General features: G+C 58.3%; 1 protein-coding gene across 1 annotated transcript; it reads right to left on the bottom strand.

The window, feature by feature from the left end:
* Positions 1–380: 380 nt before the first annotated feature.
* Positions 381–1,589, bottom strand: HOXD1 (homeobox D1). The gene is made up of 2 exons (XM_077830278.1): positions 998–1,589; positions 381–700 (listed from the first exon to the last, which is right to left on the bottom strand). Exons 1-2 carry the CDS (start codon positions 1,587–1,589, stop codon positions 381–383), a joined length of 912 nt encoding a protein of 303 aa, XP_077686404.1.
* Positions 1,590–2,593: the final 1,004 nt, after the last annotated feature.

Genomic DNA, 2,593 nt, shown 5'->3' with positions numbered 1-2,593 from the left:
TTTTAAACAGACACAGGCACAGCGTGTGCCGGCTACTTGACCAAACAAGTCATAAGACCTATGAGGAAATTAGCAGAGTGTTTTGACCTTCAGCTTTCCCTGATAGACCCATAAATAAAATGTAAACAAGTTGCAATAACGAGCAATTGTATATTGTTACAGTCCGGCATTAAAAAAAAAAATAGCTACATCTAATTCCTTAGGTAGACACAGCCCAAATATTTCATTGGCAGTGATAGTCTTCGTGAAATGATTATTTTTTTTGGCTCGGGTTGTGCAGGATTAACACTGTTGCGATGCTTTATGCATTCTATAAAGTGTCTGAAACGCGGCCTTCCTTTCCTGGCAAGTAGCTGTCACAACAGCTGGCGTTGCCGCGATCAGCAGGAGTCTTTGGCAGGGGAGGAGGGTGCAGAATTCCTGCCTGGCTTGGCGGGGCTTTGCACGGAGGGGGATGCGGCAGGTGAGGGGATCAGCAGCCCTTCTCTTTCCCGTTTCTTTTGTTTCATTCTTCTGTTTTGGAACCATATTTTCACTTGAGTGTCATTGAGGCGGAGCGAGTGCGCGATCTCGAGGCGACGGGCCCGGGTGAGGTACTTATTGAAATGAAACTCCTTTTCCAGTTCTGTGAGCTGCTTGGTGCTGAAATGGGTCCGCACGGTGCTGGGGGGGCCATGGACCCCGTGGGCGGAGAGTTTGCCTGCAACACAAAACGTTTGTTCAGTAGCAGTGAGAGCTCTGGGCACAGCGCACGGGAGCCGGTTCTCTGGGCATTACGCCGGCTCCAAGGGCGAAGAGGTAACGCTTTGCATGAACGTCTCACGCGGGCGCCCGTTGCTCACAGGTATTTGAGGCGAGAGAAGGAAACAATAAGTGACCCTGCAAGCGATCACATCCTCGTTTCGCTCTTAGCGCTTAGGGCGCGCCGCTCTCCTCCTCCATAAGCGCTAAGAGCGAGCTGTGCCCATGCAGCCCCCTCGCCGAGGTTCACACTTACTTTTCTTGGGCGCATTTCTTTTCACTTTCATCCACTCGAAGGTGCCGAGCGCGCCCCCTGAGGCCGGAGAGGTGGGCTTGGGGTAGGTCCCCGGGGAGGGGGAGACGCTCTGGAAGCCCCCCGGCTGGACGCCAGGCGGTTCTTTGAGGCAGGGGTGGAAGTGGCTTTGCCCGGCCAAGGCGCTGTAACTCACCGGGAGCGGCGATCCGCTGCCGGAGAAGATGGAAGTTGCATAGCGCAGGTGGCCCCCGCCAGCGTCCTCCAGCTGGGCGCTGGCTCCGTAGGGCAGGGCGCAGCCTGAGCCCGGAGACAGGACGTTGAAGTCCGCAGCAGCTGGACCGGAGTCGTAAGCCCCCGCCAGAGCGCAGGCAGCAAAGCGAGAGGCCGCGGCTGGCAGCGGCTGCTGCGCAGGGCGCTGGGCCGGGCCGGGCGGAGTCCCTGCGCCTGGCACTAGCCGGCTGCCCAGGTACGCGCTCTCTCCGCCCAGGGGGCACGAGGGCTGCAGGGCGACGGCGCTGGGGTCTGCAGGGCAGAAGCTAGGCGGGGCGGGCAGGGCATCGCCGCGAGCCAGGTACTCCAGGTAGGAGTTCATGTCCTGGCGCGGCTCTGGGCCAGCGGCCGGGGGCGCGGGGCAGGAGCCCGCTGCTGCCCGCGGATGCTGCCCGGGCCGCTCTCTGGACCTGCCCTCCACCTCCAAGAGCCATCGCGGCGGCGGAGGTAAATATTGTCCTAATATAGAGCCAGAGGGCTGGCACGTGCCGCCCGGTGGCCAATCGTAGCCCTCCGTGGAGAGCCCACCTCAGGGATGCTGGGTGCTGCTCGCTGCCTTCTGCCCCGGCGCAAACTTCGCCAAGGGAGAAGCGCGCTGCGGCGCGCAGGACCCGGGGAACCTCGCAGCGCCGGTAAGGCAGAGGAGGCAGCGCCGGGCATCGCCCTGAGCCGACCCGGGCTGCCCCCACAGAGGTACGGGGCCAGGGCCAGGAGGGAGCTGAAGGTGAGACTGGGAGGGAGGCGCTGGCCACTGGGCTTAGCTCGGAAGAGTGGGGTAAAGGCGGCTGGTGCTGTGGGTGCAGAACACACGCGGGCCTCTCCAGCGCGCCCCAGGGACGTCTCCTATTTTCACGTGGCCTGAGTCTTACCCATTGCCTGGCAGAACCACTATAATCCTGATTGTGGTTATAGGGAGCCTGGCTGGGTACCGTCTGCTGTTTTAGTTCGGGAGGCAAAGGGGGCTAGCAGTTCCCTAAACTGAAATCCCAGTCACTTTGAGCACTGCCAGGAGGCTTTCAAGTGCAAAGAAAATGCTTAGAAAGCTTTACTCCTACGTTAATGCACCTGGCCAAGCCTAGGTCGACTGTTCCAACTGTTTAGGGGGGATAGAACAGTAATGTTTTATGTATTTCAGTGAAAGGCGGAAGTTTCTTGTACGTTGTAGTGTATCATGTATTTTAGAGGTGTTCCTAGGTTTCCCTTTGCAGTTTAATCTAGCCTTGCTTGCAATAAATGGCGAAAACTGTCTTTTGCCAGCTTTGTGGTATCTCATCCTCAGCTGTACCTGTGTTTCCTTTCCGAGAGGATCTTCATATATGCAGATGA

The sequence above is a fragment of the Eretmochelys imbricata genome, chromosome 11, assembly GCF_965152235.1.
Source record: "Eretmochelys imbricata isolate rEreImb1 chromosome 11, rEreImb1.hap1, whole genome shotgun sequence".
Taxonomy (NCBI): Eukaryota; Metazoa; Chordata; order Testudines; family Cheloniidae; genus Eretmochelys; species Eretmochelys imbricata.
The sequence above is the reverse complement of the archived record's forward strand: the minus strand, read 5'-3'. Positions and strand labels throughout refer to the sequence as shown.

Excerpts from the sequence above, each read along its gene's own strand:
- HOXD1 (XM_077830278.1), bottom strand. The coding sequence starts at position 1,589 with ATGAACTCCTACCTGGAGTACCTGGCTCGCGGCGATGCCCTGCCCGCC. Across the intron at positions 701-997 it reads AAGAAATGCGCCCAAGAAAA|GCAAACTCTCCGCCCACGGG; the intron begins GTAAGTGTGAAC and ends TTTGTGTTGCAG.